This window comes from Prionailurus viverrinus, chromosome F1 (genome assembly GCF_022837055.1).
Source record: "Prionailurus viverrinus isolate Anna chromosome F1, UM_Priviv_1.0, whole genome shotgun sequence".
NCBI classification, from domain to species: Eukaryota; Metazoa; Chordata; class Mammalia; order Carnivora; family Felidae; genus Prionailurus; species Prionailurus viverrinus.
The window spans coordinates 14,460,715-14,480,839 of record NC_062577.1 but is presented as its reverse complement, the minus strand read 5'-3'; the positions used below and the strand labels follow the sequence as shown (position 1 = coordinate 14,480,839).

The following is a 20,125-nucleotide window of genomic DNA, read 5'->3' as shown; positions in this document are numbered from 1 at the left end:
CACGTAGGGCAACTCTCCCCACCCCCAGATATCCTAAAGTTACAAGATTTTCGATGCCATCTATTATCCCCTGACTCCCAAATCCGCAACACCTCTCCTCCGGACTCTGTGCTTAGGTGTCTGAGAAGTACATCAAATTCAACTCTTCAAAAAACACAAAAGCCTCCGGAGCCTCCTCACACCCCCTCCGTGTCTCCAGTTATTCTCCAGCTCTGCGAATGCTCACCTCAGACGACTCATTGCTCCGGCCGTGGAATTCCTACTCGAGTCTTCAACCTCAAGTCCTACCCTCTGTGCTGTAGCAAGACTTACTGGCCCTACCTACAAAGTATGTTGATAATCAAAACACTGCTCACAATCTCCACTGCTACCACTGAGGACCAGGCCGCAGTTACTTTATCCGGAGTTTTAGCATCGTAACTGTTTTCTCTCCTCACTGTGCCTTTGTAGTTTTCCACAGCAGCCAGAGTAATGTTTTCATATTATTATATTCCTTTGCTTAACAGCCTCCAATAGCTTGCTGTTAGGCTGAGAATAAATGCAAGCTCTTTGCCATGACCTAGCGTGTGTGGCACGATCTTATCTCACCTAAGTAGCATATCATGTCTTATCTTCCAGAACTCTTCTCTTCACAGCTCCCCGATCCCCCTGGTTTAAATCCACAGAGTTTGCTGCGTCTCCCTCTTTCTCTCTGCCCCTCCCCTGCTCGCACTCTCTCTCTCTCAAAAATAAACATTAAAGATATTTTAAATCCACGGAGTTTGCTCTCACCTCAAAGTCTGTATTCTTGTGCTTTGCTCTCTGGAATGCTTTTCCTCCAGACCATCACATAGATCATTTCTTCATTTACTCAGGTCTCTCAAAAGTAACCTCAGGGATCCTCTTCTTGATGATATTAGTTAGATTTCAGAGAAGCAGAATCAGTAGGTGACAGATACTTATTACAAGGAATTAACTTCTGCATTGTGGGAACTGGCTAAGCAAGTCCCAAGTCTGTAGGCTGGACAAGCAGGAAGGGATTGTGGGCAGTCTGGGCCCCATGAAAACGGGTTGAAACTTTCATCCACACAAATCCGGGCGGGAAGAACTCCATTCTTCTCTCAAGTAAATCTCAGCCCTGCATTAAGACCTTCCCCCTGATTCAATTAGGCCCACCCAGATTATCCCAGATAATCTCCCTTACTCAAAACTGATTACTATGCAAAATACTTTACATAGCGACACAGTGTTTGAATCACTGGTAGTGTAGGCTAGCCAAGTTTACATATCAAAAACCATTTTACCAACCTCATCGCCCTATTTCTCTCCACCCTCTTACCCTGTTTTTCTTCTTGGTAATTATTACCACCTGCCATATATTAGTCTTTTCCTACTACAACATTCTTGGGAGGGGGATTGTGGGCATTTTGCTTCTTCCCTCCGATACATTCGGGGATGTCTTTTTTGGTTGTCACAACTGGGGAAATATTACTAGTATCTAGTGCGTAGAGGCCAGGGATGCTACTAAATATCCTACAGTGCAGAGGACAGCCCCTCCCCCCACCAAAAAAAGAACGCTTTGGCCCAAAATGTCAATAGTTTTCTCTGAGGTTGAGAAAAATTCTTTGCTAGGCTTTAAGCTTCACAGAGGCAGTATCTTTTCATCCACTTCATTTCTAGCACTTAGAGACTGGCACCAAAAAACAAAAACAAAAACAGACTGGCACAGTAGACAGGCAGTAAACTTGCTTGAATTAATGTAATGGACCTGGTAATCTGCATTTTGTTTTATTTTTATTTTTATTAAATACTATGGTTTTTATTTTGTGAGTCCATGCTAAAGCCTGAACTTTTCCATTCAAGTAAACTTTTTTTTTTTTTAAGTTCATTTTGAGAACAAGGAAGGGGGCAGAGACAGAGAATTCCAAGTAGGCTCTGCACTGTCAGCTCAAAGCCCCAATGCCAGGCTTGAACTCACTAACCATGAGATCATGACCTGAGCTGAGGCTGGACGCTTAACAGAGCCACCCAGGTGCCCTGCAAGTAAACTTTTAAAAGATTTTGTTCTGTCTCCCTTTGACAGTAATCAAAAGCTTTGTTATAGGTGAAATTTCAAAAAGGTGAAATCAAGAATCCCATGCAAATATAAAAGCGTGTGACAACTATTTTATTCAACTCCGTTAATGAAGGAACCCAGTAAGTTGTTAAACGTGTATCACAGTGCATTTGCATAATGGATACTTAGAGGCAACTTAATAATGGAATGTTAGTGTCAGTAAAGTTAGAGGGGCACCTGGGTGGCTCAGTGGATTAAATGTCCAACTTCAGCTCAGGTCATGATCTCACAGTTTGTGGGTTCGAGCCCCACATTGGGCTGTGCTGACAGCTCAGAGCCTGGAGCCTGCTTTTGATTCTGTGTCTCCCTCTCTCTCTCTGGCCCTCCCCTGCTTGTGTTCTCTGAAAAAAAACAAAACTTAAAAAACCCATGAAGTTAGATACAAACTAATGTCTTACAGGGTAGTAAACTACATACAACCTTTGGAGTTATCCATTCCACTGAAAAGCAAGTAGGGACTTGCATCCCTCCGGACATAAATCTACAATTTAACATGTAGCTTCACCAAGTATAGGACCTTTAATCAGTAGTGAACAGTGAATCCCATTTACTGTTCATATCAAGAACCCTCGACCCATAACTGCAAACCTCGGTATTTATTTTCTGAATAATTTTGCTGTTTTACTTTTTTATGCAAAATTTCTTGTTTAAAATGCCACATTGGCCAGGGGCACCTGACTGGCTCAGTTGGAAGAGCGTGTGACTCTTGATCTCGGGGTTGTGAGTTTGAGTCCCACGTTGGGTGTAGAGATAACTGAGAAAAAATTAAAAAATATGACATGGACCAAACAGAAGAGGTGTCTGGTCTGGATTTGGACCACAAACCGTTTGATTCCACCATCTCTGATTATTATTAACACGTGCTGAATTCTAAGAGGAGCCAACTAATTTCTTGGATTTCACGTAGGTTCCATGGACTCCCGGAATAAAATGCACATGGGGAATCTCTGCACTCTGCGCCCACTTCGAGAACTCCTCTGGAGTTCTGCTTCACTTACAGGACCACCCACCGTGCTGTACTTTGAAAGACTCTCAGCAGCTACCTCATCCAGGATGAGCCAATCCAATGTTGTGAGACTCTGGAATGGGGACACAGAGATGATAGACCAGCAGGTCACCTGAAAACTTGTGAACTTGGGAGTTGTGCTCCTGGAAGCAGGAAAAGCTTGTTTTCCGAGAGAGAAGCAGCAGCAGATAACCACGACCTGGGAAGACACGCAGATTATGAAACAGTTGCCTACGTTCCTGATGGCATTCCAGTCCTTGTCCCAGTGTCTCTTTAGGCCCAGCTGTTTGGCCTTTATGAGATGACCATACCTAGTCCTTTTAATTAATTGCCTTATTATGATTAAACTAGCTGTGAGAGCGTCTGCTACTTGCAACCAAGGAATCTCTATAGAAAGAATAGGGCACTTGGCCGTGCCGCCGTGCACGGTACCAATTTGCAGGGTAGAGCCTGGAGCAAACTCCTGGCATAGTTTTTCTTTCTAAGTTGACTGGAGTCTAGTGTCAGGTAAGAAGTGTTACGTAAACAGTGGGTTCAGGGGATTCAGAATAAAGTCAACTAGAAACGTCAAAAAGACATATATGGACTTCAGAACAAACATTTATTACCACTTAATGGGGCCAAAGGGGCAACACAAACCACTGAAAACATCACCGACTCACAGAAATAGTCACCTTGTCACCTTTTGGTTGAATTTGTTTATTTCACAAGGCTTCATTCACACATGAAAACAAGATACTAATCCAAGTTCATAACTGTTAAAAAAGTAAACATTTCTTGGGACAATGTACAATAAATTGCACTTTTCTTAACAAGCATTACATTTACAGATAGCATGTACTATACATAATACATGGAATTATGGAAACATCGAATTGGTCAGTGTTCACAGAGGCTGCTCATCCATGTTTCTTTTGTAGTCAGCACTACAATCAACTCCTTTCTTCTAGAACCTGTTTTCATCAGAGAAGTCATGGGCAAAATCACAGAACTCATAAAAATAAATGGTACAGAATTTCTGCTACCTCCTCAGCAAGGGAAAGGTAGGAGTTGAAAGAAAGGAAGTGATGCTCATTGAGAAAGTTCTTCCTTCGTTGAACTGAGGATCCAGACATTATGCAAAACATCAAAAATGGAGAAAGTGATGCAAAAGGCTATTGGGTCATCTTGGATTCTGGGACCATCTCCAGCTTTATTCTTGTGCTTGCATGACACCAGAGTCCTGATGCATTTATATACTTATAATTGAGTTTCCTCATACTTTATTCCACATATAATATAGTTATTAAACGTTACATTTTAATGGAAAAGATTTTACATGTTTTAATTGCCAATGAAAAAGGAAAATAACTTTAAAATGTTTGGTTTTTACTCAACGATGCTTTTTTCTTAAAGTTTTCAGAATACTACTGACAGACCAAGGACGGAGGTGGAGAGAATGGACATGTTGATGATGTCTTTAGAACATGTAACAAATTCATTTGGAGAGACACTGGCCGTGCAGTCTTTTAGATGGAAGCCGGGAAGAGAACACCTGACAGCCCACTGTAGTCCCTAAGCTACTTGTAAACATCTACTTTTCTCCTCACATCTCATGATCATCAGCTGTGGAGGTACAGCCCACATGGAGGTGTTCATTTTGGTTAACTTTCGGGAGAGAGGGGAATTCCTAAGATTAAGGGCTTTGCCTGTATTACACGGACGTCACTTTGCGAAAGGAAAGGTGTTCTAGAACAGTTCCAGCTCAGCGTGACGTCAGCATGGCAACCAGAGGGAAAGACAGTTCTGTATCTGGTAGTAGGAGATACGGGCCACTAGACTTTTGGTTGGCCTCGGCTGTATTCAGTTGCACGGTACCTGGCTGTACAAAAAAGGCAGGGATGCTCCCTGTGGAACCCTACCACTCACGCGCACAGGCAAATCTAACGGTGTTCAAGTTAAACAACAGAGTTGGTCCATTGCCTCATTTACTTGTAACTGAAGCAAGAAAAGCAGAGCTATTTTAGACTTTGTGGTTCGTTTTAACGAGGAAGTTGTACAATAGAATCCTCTTGCTGAGTAATTAAAAGTGTTCTTTCCCAGAGAGAGAAAACAAACCAGGTATTTAATTTTTTTAATTTATTTTTAAATTTTTCCCTTAAGGAGGTCCTGAAATCACACAACCACTCTGGCAGGATAATTAGGCTGATTTCAGCTACAGAAAACAAGATCCCTTACATTAGTTAGATACATGATCTTCATCCTCAGTAACAAATCAACTCCTTTAAGGATTTCTCATCTCACGCCCTAAACTGTGTATTCTCTTGTTTTTCTCACTTCCTCTGGGAAATAAAGCCATAGCTATTAACTGTTAAATATTTTAAGGAAATGGAGGAGGTGTTTGAGAAAAATAAATATTAACACATAGTATAAAGGAATGAAAATTTTGGAAAAAATATGAAACAAGATAACTATTATTATTAAATATCCCAACATCAGTGCAAAGATTGCTTTTGTACTTTTACTATGGAAATTTAAGACGACCAGTGGAGAAATTACTAACTTACTAGCTGGGAGAGGGAAAGAGAGAGAGGTTATATATGGAAAGAGAGGTCGTAGGCCCATATGACATTCCTATTAGTGTTTCTGATAAGCACTCATAAACAGGACATTAGGTAACTGAGAATATCTTTGCATTAAATTATATGTAACTAAATATAACCAAATTGTGCCATAGCTTGGGATGTGGGAAGCTAGCAAACATGTGCACCGCAAAATTCAGCCTGGTTTCTTTCAGCTTGAAAGAATGTGTTAAACAAGAGTCTCGAGATACAAAAGCTAATGAACTGAATTATGAAATTGAAATTCATTCTCTTAATTTATTCTGCAGAATTTAATGAAAGAAGAAATCATCACTCTTTAGAATTCTGCAAATGTTGGATTTTTTGGAGGAATGTTTTCTACAACATATCCTAGGAAAAGACAAAAAACACTCTAGAGTATTTGGAAATTTCCTAGATATTTGGGTTAGTTGATATCTAAAAGAAATTCAAGAGAAGAGTGGCAATTTTCAAATATGTTTCAAAATAAGTGAAATTAAAACTAGCAGTTACTTAATACCAGGATGCACAAGTTTGCAAACTGTATGTGGGGAAGGATATGTGGTTTGGGAGAGTGCTATGAGAACATATTGAATGAATAATCACATCCTATACCAAATTTTGAATTTTCTATCTTTAGTATTGCTACTGACCCAAAGGCATTGCACAAAGGAACAGTTCAGACTTATGGTACCAATACACGTACCTAAGTATGATATGGAACTGGAGAAGAAAAAAAAATCTATAGATGGCCATTAAAATCTTTTGAAAGAGTTAAGAGAAAATTCAAAAGACATTACACATTTGGAATGCAGGTACCTGGTGATTTTGTTTAAAGAGAAAAAGATGTTAGGGGCTCTGGAACTGAGCCAGGTGTACAGGTAAGGACTGAACCCACAGCCATTCTATTTGTCCCTCAACTGCAATGTAAGGAAAATACTGCAATTTAGGCATTCTGTGGAATGTGCTGAGTTTTGGAGGTTAAAAAGAGCTCTTACAGGAAAACTATGAGAGTCACAAAGCACAAAAGAACATCTTTAATTTAGCTGGCCATTTCATAAGGCAACTTGTACAAGGCTTCCTGGAATAAAAGCATAAAGTACCAGCAAAGCTAAAAAATTATACTGAATGATTTACAGAAACAAGTACCAAGATGCAATTTTTCTAGCCATTATATTTAAACAACAACAAAAAGATTACCTTTGCTAAATCACCGAGTAGGGAATATTAGTCAACACACACTCAAGAATGCTGGATTATTTTCTTTTTGGTACAAGGAAATGAATATTATAATGAAAGATGTCAGGACCAAACAAATAATTCTGTAAAAAAAGTATTATTTGATGGGTGTAACAAAGGGTAACATCCATATCGGTTTCATGGGTTGTAGATGATATAAACACAAGTGAAGGGGACTTAACTTTTTAGAGTTTAATGATCATTTTGGAGGAAAGGATCTACCACGAGCAACTTGTAGCACGTGCTCCCGGAGTCGAGATGGCTCTTCCTTAATTTTTACTTCCAAGAATGTGTTACTCTTAATTGCAACATGTGGCACAGACGAGAATCCCTGTGGCACTACAGAGTTTAAGGTCCTTGCTAAGAACGTGTTCAACAATGAAGCCAAGGATGAGTATCACTAAATGTTATTGTACATGCTGGCAGCAGTTTGGGTGGTGCAAAGGACCGAAGGCCTCCAAACTAGCTTAGAAGATGGGAAAATTGGTTTTGTCCTTACCAAAGGATTTCCTGCAAGGACGATCCACACAGACATGTTAAATATCATTGAAAAAACTATTTCCACCAACTTTTAAACACTAGCTTTCCCTTTCCAGGAGATAAGTATTTCTATAAAGGTTTTGTATTCAATCAAAAATGTTACCAATGCATTCGCATCTCTTCCTCTCGGGTACCAAGGGCACATTTGTAGGGAGATACAGAAATCAGGAAAAGTTGCCCAACAGTAAACTAAGATGATGTGAGGCTGGCCTGTATTTCCCATTTCATAACTTTAAAAAGCTACAGCATATTAGTGTTTCCTTAGCAAATATATGTCAATATCAAATGAAATACTCTGTCCCTGGTTCTCTATTTCATTTTAAGCACAGTGCCTGTACCTGGGCCTCTCTAGGCTTGTCTGGTAAAGGTTCCCTAATGCTGCAGCTCGCACTAGACCCTCCTGACTTCACGTTTGCTGCAAGTGTTCATACTTAGGAATATGCAATCCCCATGCAGTTTCTCAAAAGGACTCGTTAGAATACTAGGGCCAAATGGTTTATCTTCTCCTGCGTTTATCAAAATCCCAGTGCCTTTCATCTAGCGTGTATTGTCAATAGTCTATCTTATTCTATGATTCTTGCCATTTCATTTCCAGATATACCCAACAGAAAATGAAAATAAACTAATTCCTTTTGGGGACTGCTCAATCCCAGGTTTACTCTTTGGACAGGATTATCGTTATCCAGGGAATCACTTTCGGGAAGAAACCTGATGGTCGTCACGAATGGCCCCACAGTGTGCTTTCTGTGAATAAGTCCTGAAAAGTTAAGAGCTTTCGGTTTCAATCTTTTTTTCTTTCTTTCTTCTTTTTTTTATTTGCTGTGACAAATATCATCTTATCACTTCAACCTTGGAATAAAAGACATCTCCATTTTTATGGAAGATTAAAGTAATTATGAATAATTAGTTCTAAATAAAAGGCATTTAGTTCTGAATTACTTATTTCCAACTAAACATCAGGCATATAAAATAATGTGTAATCACTATGATGGAACTGAACGTGGCCTCCCATGAAGAAGCTCGAAAACAGGTATTCAACATAAGTCAGGGCAGTTTAAGTAACATCCCTTTGAAAAGTATCAAACAAGAAAGAGAGCTACTGAAAGATTCTGGCTTGCTTTCTGGCCTCCTTTACTTTCCTTCAAAGGGACACTGGGGAGAGTCCTCCTGGGTTTCTGTCACTTTGATCATTGTGCTCTTGTGCTCGGGCGAGGCTGGAACTATGTGCTCTCCTTGGGTGGCTGGGTGGCCTGTGGTGGCTGCAGCGGCTGGGTGCCCGTGGCCGTTTTGATAGAGTTCAGGGTTTTGCTAAACCAAGAGTTTTTTGCAGCTTGGATTTCATTCATAAGGGCTCCTCTCTGATGTTCAAGTTCCTAATTAAAAAAAGAAAATCATTGCATTGTATAAATGTTTACCCTCTGCCCCCCAAATTAAGAGTATACTGCTTTTTGGAATCCCCAAGTCTGTATGAGCCATAGCTTTCCTCCCACAAAACCCAGGAGAGATTAAATTGGCTTCTTAATGCACTTTAGAGTTAAAAGAGTTACCGCTGAAAATCAGAAACTGCTTTCTCTGAACAGTGAAATGAAACCTCATTTTATCCACCCCCCCACCTCCCCCACCCTGGGCAATCTCGGTCCAAATTTAGGCTCGGGTTCGAAACCACAGCTAAACATAGACGTGTGCATGGACTGAATCTGAATTTTCACTGATAGTGTAAGCATGAATGAGTTCTAGTTCCAAACACATGCATGGCCTTTGCCCCTGAGGACATACAGGGTCCAGCACAAAAATTGGTTATGGCGATGGGTAAGGATCTTGGGGAAAAGGGAATGGGGAACAGTCCATCAGAATCCAGGATGATTTTTCTAATTATGTTATCTTCCAACATGGAAAGAGATTATGGGAAAAGGGATCTGGTAAAACCAGGTAAAGACGAAGGATAAAAAGCCCCTCCAAGAAGCAGGGGTATCAGCCAATGTTCAACTGTTCAGGGAGGGATAATGGAGAAAAGTCTGGCCTTTCATTTTCAGGATCAGCTACCAAAGTGGCTAAGTTCGATGAGAAAGGACCTTGGCAAAAAACACAAAAAAACGGAAAAAGCATATGCCTAAGTTCCCCCAAGATCTCATTTTAATTATTACATTTTCATTTAAAACTATGCATTTATGTCACTGCTTAAACACGATGACGTAACATGCGACTACGTGGGACACCTCGGTAGGCAAACAACGTAATCACCTATGGAAGCGTCTCAGACTCTGAGCCAGACACGCACGTTCCAAAGCGTGAGAAGGTGTCCTGGCGCCCTAACTGTTTGCTCCTGTTGATCCTTTACCAGATCACCAACCTGGATTTTGCACTTAGCCTCCACCAGCTGCAGCTTGGTCTGCGCCAATTCCAGCTCCAACTCCCTCAGCTGCTTCTTCAGGGAGTCCTTCTCATCGTCCGGCTCGATCCCCTGGTCCTCTCTGCTGATGGCCGCTAGTTTCAAAGTGCCCTCTTTGCTGAAAATGTCACTGCAGTGTTTACACGTCATCATCTTACCCTGAAACATCCGAAAGGGATAACCAACCTCAAACCATTTCATAGCATAACGCGTTTCCTGAAACAACAGGACACGGGTTTTATTGAGACTCTGCTTGTGGTCATCAGATGCAGGTCTGTTTCTCGAGGTAATTACTTGTCTTGTGCTGCCACCAAAATGGTTTTAGTCAGCACAAAACCCAACTTTGCAAGATAGGTGCTCCTTTTTTTCCATAAAGTATCTCTAGGGAGACCCTGGAAACGGAAAATATTATAGCATCTCTCTGAAATTTGTTCTAGGAATGTTGGGCTTCCACTCCTCTTCCTCGAGCGCCATGCCATATGCTCTACAAGCAGTGTCTCATTTAATCCTACAGCAAGGTCATCAGGTACTATTAAAACCCCCATCGTACCCCGTGAAGGAACTCAGAGTTTAAGTACCTAGCCCACAGCAGACTGAGAAAGGCCATGATGACTAACCTAAATCTATCCTTGCAACAAATAAAGCTTAGGTCCTTTTGTTCAGCTTTAAGCGAAGATGACCATTACTGTTCTAGGTAATGAAGGTAACTCTGCCACATGCCGAGATTGCCAGTCAAGCACACAGCACTCTCTTCAAGACAACAGTGCTATTGTTGTCTTAAAATATATGGAATATTTCTATTTTAATGTACTATCATTATAATCTGTCCACAACAGAAACCATACTCCTGTCTTCACACACACACACACACACACACACACACACACACGCACACACACACAGAGCAACTCTCCCCACACTTCTGTGTCATTGTGCCTATTTCTACCATTTAGGCCTGAACACTTTGGGGTTATCTTCTCATTGCCTCCTCCTTCAATCCATAGTCAGCTGGTCATTAAATGATTTCTCTGACATGTCCAAGCTCTCCCCATCCCAGGCCTGAATCCCTAAAAGTCACCTTCTCAGCCCCCACTGATTTCTTTCTTCTCCCATCCTTAAAGCACTCTTCAGATTCCTACCTGATTAATATTCATTAGTCACTTAAAAGATATTTGTAACTCTCAAGAACCTTTTGAGGATAATCAGCCCACTACTGGCACTAAATAGGCACACAGCAAGTATTTGTTATATATATTTATTGTTGACCAAATAAAATGTTAAAAGTGGTGGCTTTTGATCGGGGTCTTAAATGATGAAAAGTTTACCAAGCTAGGTAAGCAGTGTTATTAGGCTGAACTGAGGGAGGAGGACATTTCAGCAGGGAGAACACTGGGTGCAGAGACACCGGCCCTTCACAGGACCACAGGGAGCCTGAGACGGCTCGAGCGGGAGTAAATGGCGCAAAACGGAGAGGCAGGAAGTGAGAAGGGTTCTCCACGGCCATGATGTAACGGTCCTTAAATGTAATGCTATCAAATCCTGCTTTTATCCTACAGAAAATGCATTCACTCACTCTATCCTGTGCTATCTGTTGGAGAGAGACCAATGAGCCTCATGACGCTGCAGTCAGGCGAACATGCTGAGTACAAAGCTGTGGTAGAGACTGCAGGTTCCCACCAGATCCGTCTCCCACGCTGCCAGTGGTGAGCCTGACGCAGGGCTCCCCTTCTTCCTTGATAACAGAACTCCTGATTTTATTTGGGCTGGCAGTTTGCCCAGTTACAAGGTGCCATTTCCCAGACTCCCCTGAGGCAAGGTGTGCCCATGAAATTAAGTTCTGATATGTGAGCGGAAGGAAGTGTGGTAGGGAGCTTAAGGAAGCTACTCAGAGCTCACCCTGCTGGAGCTGGGCCCTCGTACCGTCACGTCTCCTTCCAGCCTAACATTCTACCATGGAATGTGGGTGTGATGGAAGAAACTCCAGTTTGACAGGTTTGACTTTTAGGTCACCGTGAGGATGGAAGGTCACTAATGCTGTGGATGTGGGTCACTAATAACTAATGAGCTTGGACTGCTGATGAAACCAAGGATCTTTCTAGCCCTAGACTTATTTTTACATGAGAGAATCAACATCTTCTATGTTTAAGCCAATGTTGATTTGGGTTTCCTATATGTGGCCAATCTAAGTCTAAACTGATGCACAGAGACAGTCAAATATACACTGGGGAATGCTCATTCTGATCACAGAGTAGAGGATTATCTGAAGGCGGAACGGTGTCATGGGAGGATGGAAAAATCAAAAGCTGCAGCATCGCGCCAAACGAAATGAAAAGGAAGTAGCTCTGATGAAACAGGATGTAGTATGGAAATGACTAAGGGTGTGGAGAGTAGGGTCCCACTCCCTGGGTTCAAATCCTGGCATTACTGTTTACCGGCTAAGTGACCTTGAGATCATGAATTACCTATTTTAGTAATCATCAATAAAAACAAGACATGGTAAATCATTAAAAAGAAGATATAATAGTATCTACCTTCTCAGAAGCTGTGAGGATTAAATGGGGAAATCCTTGGAACAGTACACACAGTGTTTAATAGGTGTTAGTTATTCTTTATTCAGCTAAAACAAGTTCAAATTCCTCTTCCCAAATATCATGGCCTCTCATTAGATAACCCTACCTCCCTATTCAGTATTTCCCTCTATTCCTTCGTACATACTCTAATCACACAGTCTCCTTGATGAAATACCAAAATGCTCATTCCAATTTCTGGGTCTTCAATAACAGTTTTTTCCAGAATGTCATTAAAAAATTTTTTTTTAATTTTTAATGTTTATTTATTTGTGTGTGTGTGTGTGTGAGAAAGAGAGAGAGAAGAGAGAGAGAGAGAAAGAGAGAGAGAGAGAGAGAGAGAGAGAGAGAGAGAGAGAGAGGCAGTCAATGCAGGCAGGCAGGGGAGGGGCAGAGAGACAGGGAGACACAGAATCCAAAGCAGGCTCCAGGCTCTCATCTGTCAGCACAGAGCCCGATACAGGGCTTGAACCTGTGAACCATGAGATCATGACCTGAGCCAAAGTCAGATGCTTAACCGACTGAGCCACCCAGGTGCCCCCAGAATGTCTTTTTAAAATCCTTCTAACAGAATTCTACCCATCCTGCTTCAGTCCAACCTCCTCCATAAAGTCATCTCTGGTCTGTAGTTCTTATGATTTTGCTTTCTCTACAACCCTGATTGTCATCCAACTCAACGCTGACTTACATGCTTTTGAACTATTTCCTAAAGGTTTCATGTGCATATGTGTAACTTGCTCCTGCAGGAAAATTCTAAGCTTCTTGTTATACATAATTTCCATAAAACAATAGAAGTCATAGCTGTGCACATAGTTGGATGCTCAATAAAACCTCAAGTATCCACGTAAATCCATTTCATTTCTATTTCCACAAAGATTTTAGTTCAGGATGGTTAACCCTTTTATGCCAAGGCACTTCATCAACTGAGTGTTGGTCAGTGTAAAAAGAATGATAAAGGCTAAGTACGAAGAGGGGTAAAGGTGGACCAGAGAGCAAAGGTATGAGCCCCAAATTCTGGGGATTGGGCGGGGAGATGACCAGCTTTATAGTCACTAATAATCTCAGAATGTTTAAGAAAAAAACATGTTTGGAATACAAAGTCAGAACAAGGTTCATATTTCAGTTCTCATGTCTCATGTTTTCAGGTTATAAACTTATAAAAATATGTATCTATTGTATGCCAACTACTAAGCTAAGCACTTTATATATGTTATCTTATTTAATCTGCAAAATAACCTGATGAGGCAGGTAATGTTATGTCTATTTTACAGGATACAAAATAAAGCTTCGAGAGATAAATAACTTGTCCAAGTTGTTAAATGAATGCATTTATTCACTAGCATGAAACCCAAATATATTCAAAGAGAACTCTGTCAGGTTTCTGTAACACAGATCACAAGAGCTGGGTGTGCCCACACTGCCTCTTAAGAAGACCAATTCACGTGGTTTACTGTGGTTTCTATGGAATAAGTGATTGCTATTTTCACATAATCAACAAAAGGAGTTTTACCGCCAGGGGGCAGCATATAAAGAAATGCCATTGGTTTTCTTTAAAAACAACCCTCTAAAAAACTGGTGGAGAGCAATGGGATGATCCTCCTGGGTTGCACCCCGAAGCCGCATCGATTCAGGCACAGGTGGGATGCAGGCTGCAGAGGCCTCCCAGGTGTCTACCGTCCCAGAATGCTCAGGGGCCTCTTGGGACAAGGCTAAAGTCCTTACCACCTGCCTCTGACAAGCCCTAAGATTTATGGGGATGCAACCTTTCTGCTGGCTGGGAAGAGGATCACGCCCCAGTCGGAGACAGATGCTGCTTCCCACAATTCCTAAATCCTTTGAAACAACGAGAGGGGCAGGGTGGGTGTGATGTCTCACAAACTGTCCTGCCCGTGGGGCATCCACACGGGCTGGGATGTCCTATCCGGGACTAAAGACTGTGTGAATTTGGAAGAAATACCAGAGATCTGTTTCATTCTTCCTCACCTTTACCACTTCCAGCTCCTCCTTGCTGGCTGTTTGCTGTTTCTCCAGTCTGGTACTTAACTGGGAGCAGATCTGAAGAAAAGAAAAGAGTTTCTTTACTGGAAAGTAGACCGACTCTTGCACAGCACGGGCACATGACTGTTTATCAACTCATATGAATTACTCTCGCTTCTCGGATGATGCTAAAGAGATTGAGCAAAAGAACAGCCCCACAAATGCAATGCGCATCAGAAAGCCTGACAGTGTTCTGTGTGTAAAGCCTATCTTAGTCTTAATTAGAGGAAAAACACGTGGGGTATTTTGATTTCTGTCACTAGCCAAATCTGTGACTAGTTCCAGTGGATTCCTGTCCTATTTTGGAATCAACCTATGGCATCTTTGCTGAGTGTCAGTTCTGTGCAAGGTACCATTCTGGAAATCTGATGAAAAGAATGCTGGACCAGAAACTGCTCGTGTCTACAGTCACACAGAGAGTCTCTGTTTTCAATTACCAGAGTTTCCCTAAAACGTGGCAAAGGGGATAAAACAGTTAAAATGACCAGAAATTAATAAAGACTAAAATTCTGATCTCGTGGTTTGGCAACACGGAGTGAAATAAAAAGCCTGAGGTCCAGCTCTAGTACTCTCCTTGGGCAAACTCACGAATCTAAGCTTCAGTTCTCTCCTCCACACTAAGTGCCGTGCTGTGATAATCAATGGGGAAAAAATGTACGTAAAGGATTCAGTATAGCACCTGGCCTATCGTAAGTGCTCATTAAAGAAAATCTCATCGTCATTGATTCTGAAAGAAGGTGCTAACAAGAAGTACTAGGAACAGGTAGAAATCAGTGCTTTCAAAGCTAAAACCAACCAGACAAACAAACAAACAAGCCATTTGCTTAAAAAAAATACTAGAAGTTCAAATTCCTTGAGTAACATACGAATCTTTTATTTTTGAAAAATGGAATAAAAAACGTTAGGGGATGTCAAATTTTAAAGTGCAACTTGAACTAAAAACGTAAAAGATCTACTTCTATTACCAAAACAGATATTTTTTTAAAAAATCCCAGTCTACTCAAAACATGGCTCTAGAGAGCAGGGCCTGCTTGTTGCGTTCAGTTTCTGATTTCTCCAGCTCTCAGCCTGTAAATGATGACTAGGGCTGTATCAGCTGATGTGAAAAAGAAGCAGTCTCCCCAGTAATTTTGGCAAACCAGAAACCCTTTCAAATAACCCCGAAGATTCCATAATATGGACAATAATAGCCAATTCCAACTATAGAATGCTTTTGGATTATGTTTTATGTCCTAATTATCTTCAGACAGATGGGTCTGTTGCCTTTACATGAGTGGTAGTGCCTGCCAGATAATATTTGAGAACAGTCCCAAAGATTACTATTTTGAAGAGTGCTACATATGGTGGCCACCCATGGCCTAATGTGGGGATGGAAAAAAACCCATTTGGAGTGATGGCAAGTTCCATAGCGCATGGTCTTTAATGTTCCTCGTATTGCCTAATGTCTACCCATCCCTTCTTCTAGTTATCCAATTGGAAAATCTAGGGATCGGTGTTTTCCCTGGTCTCGCAAGAAATGACTACATTCCTCTTCTCCATTTTCATTACTACTTATTTTAGTTCAGGGCCCTGTATTTTCTCACCTGGCCTCTGCTGTTAGCCTCTTACTGGTCCGTATCTTTGCTTGTGGGACTCCCCCATTGGTTTCACATTTCTCACTGGGACAGATTAGTGCCACCAGTATTTCCCCCATCATGCCACTTTCTTGCTCAAACATTCCTACTATAAACAGAATAAAATCCAAGCTCCTCGGTCTAACTGAAGAACCCTCCTTGAACTGGGACCCAACTCACCTTTACTTCTTTTCTGTACTTGAAACTCTTGACAAAGCAAAACTATTTCTGTTCGCTAACCTATCTCTGTGGCTTTGCGTGTGTCCTCTGTTCCCCATTTCTTTCCTCCTCTGCCTCCGCACACCCAAATCTTGCCTCGCCTTCGAAGCACCGCTCAAATCAACCCTCCTCCAGGAAGGGTTTTATTTCCCATGGTCAGTAAGTTCCCTTTTCTCTTATTTGTGCACAGGTGTTATCTCCCTGTTACAAGAGCAGCATCTAAAGGGGAGAAATTGAATTAACTCCTCTTTTATTTCCCCAAAGAATCAAGCCTCTCAGATAGCAGACATTAAATAAACATATATTGATTATCATAAAAGAGAGTAAGACAGCTCTGAAGCCTTATTTCTAAGCAAACTTCCACAAAGGAGAAGAACCCTTCTGAAAAGACGTTCATAATATATGAAGTGCACTAGTCGTAAATATCAGCATGGATGACATAACTCACATTTTTATTTACATAGCAGCAATGCATATTCAGTATATTACAGTGATTATTTCTAATCGGCAAGGTTAGGGGGGAGGGTTTCTTTGTGCTTTTCTACACTTTCTCAATTTTCCATGAGGAACAGAAATTTCATTTCTAAGCAGAAAAACACATGTTAATAAAAAAGAGTAAGAATCAGACTTCAAACTCCCATATGAGGCAAGAGACCCCAGAGAAATTCTTAAGCTGAGGAGGTGGCACAATACGGTGCCTTGATTCTGGAACACTGGAACTTCAGCAGTCCACTCGAGGCTTTCTCGGCAACGTGGAGTCCTTGCTGTGTGCTAGGCATGAGCGGCAGGCACGAGATGATACTACGCAAGCTGGAAAGAGGGCTTTCTGGAAGCATTCTGGCGATGGGGTCAGGGCCAGATGCATCCTCAAGGAGAGCAAACCCTCCACTAAGAGATCAAAGGTTCCCAACAGAATGTCTCCTGCTAGCATTGGCCACAGTTGGGTAAGGCCACAGAGCCGTGTGGGATGAGGAATCGCTAAACCTTAGTCCTCTGCAAAGAGGCAAATGTTACTGGGGAGGTCTATTTGAAATCATCTTCTGAGTAGGGCAGAGACGGGATCCCAATGGTAATAATCCAGTTTCCTGTTCCTCTGAATCTACCAAACATCGTAAACAGCCAACAGATTGTTCTGTTAAGTTAAACCTCCCATGTTATCAGCAAGCATGTCCGCTCACTGTCTATTTCAGCGGAGAAAGTAAGCCGCCCAGTGTAATGAATGTACGCAGTCACTATTCTGGAAACTCTAAAAACAAAAAAATGTTTTTTTACCCAAAGAGAAACAAGAAAAATCACTTTTATAGCAACATGAGCCACAGTAGCACACTACCTGCTTATACTCAGCGATGATCGCAGTGGTCTTCTTTATTTCATATTCTGCCTTCTCCAGCTGTTTCCGAAAGACTTCTTTCAGCTAGAGAGAGGGAGGATGCAAAACATCAAGACTCAAAGTCCTCATCAATTTCCACAAACACCTATACTTAAGTCGGCCCGGTCTGGTCAATGCCAACGTTAACAACTACAACTAGATAAATTTTCCTCTCTGAAGCTATTTCTCGAGCATTCGAAAAGCCTAATCATGTCCAGAGATGAAGAAATATTTCTTTCCTGTAATGTGTAAGACATATGAGCAACCCATCATAGAGCTGCTTATGCTTACCACTTACTTTATAAATATATTATTAAATAAGTGTCCCTTCTGAAGCTATCTTTATTCTTATGAAGAGTCTAAAACAAAACATCAGGGCAACGTTGCACATAATCTTACTGCTAGGTAAGAAATTACTGAAGGGCACCTGGGTGGCTCAGTCAGTTGAGCGTCCGACTTCGGCTCAGGTCATGAGCTCACGGTTTGTGAGTTCGAGCTCCACGTCGGGGTCTGTGCTGACAGCTCAGAGGTGGAACCGGCTTTGGATTCTGTGTCTCCCTCTCTCTCTCTCTCTCTCTCCCTCTCTCTCTCTCTAGCCCTTCCCCACTAGTACTCTGTCTCTCTCTCTCAAAAATAAACATTAAAAAAAAATTAAAAAAAAAAAGAAATTACTGAAGCAGCATTTTGGGCCTTTCCATTCCCAGCCCCCTCCTATCACTACTGTTGTCTCTCTGAAGGTGGCAACAGGAAGTTTTTGAGGCTGGAGTCAGAGAAACCTGGAGGAAGGTAAGAGCTCTTGAGGTCAGGAGGTTCAGGGACTGAACAGTGACTGCAGAAGGAGCTAGCTTGACACACAATGCGGGTACTTATTACAGTCGCAGAAATGCTCAACTCTGGGTGCTAAACTGAAAACCACACTTATTTTTGCAGCCTAGCAGGTCCGGGATTCTAGGGTCGGGGAAGGGAGGTGGTGAGAAAGCACACATGCCACCAGGAAAAAAGGAAGCGATCAGTTCTTCCCAGGTGTTGGCCAAACAACCAAACACAAAACACTCTGGTTAATCTTTAAGCACATAACAGAATAAATGGATAAATTCTGTTTGGCAGCCTCCCAGTTATGAATGGGGTGTGCTCCGTATTTGCTAATTCGCACATGATTGTGATTTATAACTGGACTCCTTATTGTCGGATGCTTTCCAGATTTCTTCATATTTGCTATGTTCTTAAGTTCTAAAAGCAATTTGTGGGTTATATTGATTCAAACTTAGTTGTTTGTATTCGTCTCTGTTCTCTGTCTTACATAATTTAAGGATGTAAGTCACACCCTCCTCCCGTCCTACAGTAAGGCCCCACTGACTTCAGGACAGACTTAGAAACCTGAGGGGCTTTGAGCAAGTGCCACTTAATTCTCGAAACTATGGTTTCCTTATCTGACACACGAAGAGCATAATTGCTATCTCACAAAGGCACTATGATGATTAACACAGGATATATGCGCGCGTGCACACACACACACACACACACACACACACACACACATCAAGGGGAGCGAAGAAGTATGGATTAAACTAATTAATTTGCAGGGGCGTCTGGATGGCTCAGTCAGTTAAGTATCCAACTTCTAATCTCGGTTCAGGTCACAATCGCATAGTTTATGAGTTCAAGCCCCACTTCGGGCTCTGCACTGACAATGTGGAGCCTGCTTAGGATTCTCTCTCTCTCTGCCCCTCCTGCTCTCTCTAAAAATAAATAAATTAACTTAAAAGAATAATTAATTTGCCAATAGCTTCATTCTTTACCCAAAGTACTGAATTGGGCCCCCAAAAGGCAGGAGGTAAAGAAAAACACAAAACCCATCAAAACGCCTAGTTCAAACTGGATAATCAGCTCCTGAAAATTTTTGAGTGGAAAAAAAATCTTGGTCCACACTAAATGCCAAGAGTCATTTCATCATTTAAAAAAAAAATCATGAAACACTTTTTATAAACCCTGGAAGGTGCTAAAGGATGCATCCATTCATCAGAAACTTAAGTGGATTTCTTCTGCTTGGATGCAGGTCTTTGAAACGCTTTATGTTCTGTTTTATATTTAGTGTTATTGATGTCTTAGAATGAAACTCATTAAAATAAGTGAGTTAATCCCGCCTGGCTGGGACTGACAGACGGAGGACATTGGTGAAGCGGGCCTGCTCTTTCTTAGGGAAGCCTGAAGCCTCAACTCTTTGGGTGGAGAGGCCCCTCCTGTCACTTATGTGGAACGCCTTTGCCACAGTGGCATCTTGCAGCTGAACAGCCTCACAACTCGTACGATGACTGGAGGGTGCTAACAACAAGGCTGGTTCCCAAAGAGCTGCTTTTTCTATTCCCCCCGGGAGTAAGGGTTGAGAGCTCTGCCAGGAATGTTCTTCTAAGGCATGAATCAGGAAAACCGGGCGTGACTGACTGAGACAGCTTGCAGCAGAGATCTCTGTGG

General features: G+C 41.7%; 1 protein-coding gene across 10 annotated transcripts in view; it reads right to left on the bottom strand.

The window, feature by feature from the left end:
- Positions 1-3,784: 3,784 nt before the first annotated feature.
- The window catches only part of RABGAP1L (RAB GTPase activating protein 1 like), a 765,564-nt gene continuing 749,223 nt past the window's right edge, over positions 3,785-20,125 (bottom strand). For 9 of the 10 annotated variants that reach the window (XM_047840293.1, XM_047840290.1, XM_047840289.1 and 6 more), the window contains 4 exons: positions 17,615-17,698; positions 14,399-14,470; positions 9,810-10,007; positions 3,785-8,832 (listed from right to left, as the gene is read on the bottom strand). In XM_047840293.1, coding sequence (XP_047696249.1) covers positions 8,680-8,832; positions 9,810-10,007; positions 14,399-14,470; positions 17,615-17,698 — 507 coding nt within the window. In that variant the 3' untranslated portion in view covers positions 3,785-8,679. Of the gene's footprint in view, positions 8,833-9,809; positions 10,008-14,398; positions 14,471-14,495; positions 17,531-17,614; positions 17,699-20,125 lie in introns of those variants that run through there. The other variant, XM_047840291.1, reaches the window with a different exon arrangement.